The 1,791-nt window shown below is 36.3% G+C and overlaps 1 protein-coding gene across 1 annotated transcript; it reads left to right on the top strand.

Moving 5' to 3' along the window:
* Positions 1 to 243: 243 nt before the first annotated feature.
* Positions 244 to 1,563, top strand: LOC129577089 (BTB/POZ domain-containing protein 2-like). The gene has a single exon (XM_055463551.1). The coding sequence runs from the start codon at positions 244 to 246 to the stop codon at positions 1,561 to 1,563; it is 1,320 nt and encodes a 439-aa protein (XP_055319526.1).
* Positions 1,564 to 1,791: the final 228 nt, after the last annotated feature.

The raw sequence follows: 1,791 nt of genomic DNA, 5'->3' as shown, positions 1-1,791 counted from the left end.
TCGTACATACATTGTACGCGATACGAAAAGTTCTATGTATGTATCTATATTTAGATTCGTCATTATGCTTTCTCTTTCGTTCTATGCCAATTCGTCACTCTGCTTTGAATATTGTTTGTTTGGGTCGAGTGTTATTTGAAAAGAAGAAGAGTCAAGTTGTCAACTATGACATTTGAAATTTGTGAACGGAAAATATGGTGAAAACAAACATATTTTCAATATTTTCTGCGTAGAAATCAAAGTATGACTAACGCTCTGTACAATAGCGCTTCCACTGAAGTAACGAAAAAATTGTATCTCAATGAAGAATTCTGTGACATTTATTTTGAGTTTAACATTGATGATGCAATTCAGAAAATTCCGGCAAATAAGGCAGTTCTGGCCGTACTGAGTCCAGTGTTTCGAGCGATGTTCTTTGGATCAGTGAAAGAGGAAGGAGACGTACGGATTGTCGATGCAGATATCATAGCGTTCAAAGAGTTTCTTCAGTTTTTCTACTTGAGCGAGGTGAAATTAACGATGGAAAATATTGAAACGGTTGCACGTCTGGCCGATAAATACGATATCCTTGATTGTGTCAATGCCTGTGCCACATTTCTCGAAGGTCAACTAACATTAGACAATGTGTGTTGGGCCTATCAATTGGCAATGTTGGTTAAAAATGAAGCGTTAATTGAGTTTTGTGAAAATAGAATCTGTGAAACACCGAAAGATGTTTTTGCTTCGGACGAATTTTTGCGTTGTGACAAAGAAACACTGGAGCATATCCTAGAATTGAATTTGACATGCAGCGAAGCGGAAATATTCAACGCTTGCCGAATGTGGGCCGAACATTCGTGCAAACAAAATGATTTGAATGAAAATGATTCGGAGCATTTGAAAGCGCAACTTGGCAATTGTCTCCAATCGATTCGCTTCAATGAGATGAAAGTCGACGAATTTACTGCATTGTATGTGAATTACAACGGTTTATTTACTTCAGATGAATTCGAAGACATTATGCTTTCTTTGACAGTAAAGGAATATAAAGCGAAAATCTTCAAACGACAACCACGAAGATACATTTGGAATCGAGATAGAGTGGTGTACTGCAAACGAAGATGCATGTCTGGGTCACAGCAACGGTCCATACAAATGCCCGAACGGATTACATTCACATCGAACTATCCACTGCTACTTGGAGAAATTTGCACCTTTTCAACGTCATCAGGATCATACAATTATGATATGTACAACAATACCGTTCTTGTGTCCATTCTTGAACTGTCAAATCACACTTTTCACTCAAATTCATCGAAGAAATTGCTCTATGAAGACACCGCCAAGAGTTGGAATAACAGCCAATTGAACTTTCTTTTACCTCAACCAATTTTAATTAGGCCACAAATTCTATATGAAATTCGGTTGGAACTGTCTTGCTACGGCAGCTTCAGCTCTTCAACTCTTAAGCCAACGGTTGAAATGGAAAATGGCCTCATTATTCATTTTCATAGGAATCCATCACTTGACTACGACAACTCTTCATGTAGCTGGGTCTCACAGCTCGGCTTCAATAGATTTTAAATAAGTTTAACGTTAAGATGAAACAAATTTAACACGAATTACAGGAAAAACCAAAAGTCAGGCGATTTGAGCAATGCAAATCGAGTTGTCTCATGAAAAATTTATATGAATTAATTTATTTTTATAAACAAATGACGAATTTAATAAAAAAAAACTTTGAAAAATGCCATTCATGTGTATTTTCATCAATGAAAATATATTTTTAGTTTCAGTATACTTGATTTGTGC

This window comes from Sitodiplosis mosellana, unplaced genomic scaffold, assembly GCF_009176505.1.
Source record: "Sitodiplosis mosellana isolate CC-2019 unplaced genomic scaffold, AAFC_SMos_1.0 Smas_scaffold_6197, whole genome shotgun sequence".
In the NCBI taxonomy this organism is placed as follows: Eukaryota; Metazoa; Arthropoda; class Insecta; order Diptera; family Cecidomyiidae; genus Sitodiplosis; species Sitodiplosis mosellana.
Note: the sequence above shows the minus strand (reverse complement) of the source record. Positions and strands in the feature narration are given on the sequence as shown.

Coding starts and splice junctions, on each gene's coding strand:
- LOC129577089 (XM_055463551.1), top strand. CDS start 244: ATGACTAACGCTCTGTACAATAGCGCTTCCACTGAAGTAACGAAAAAA.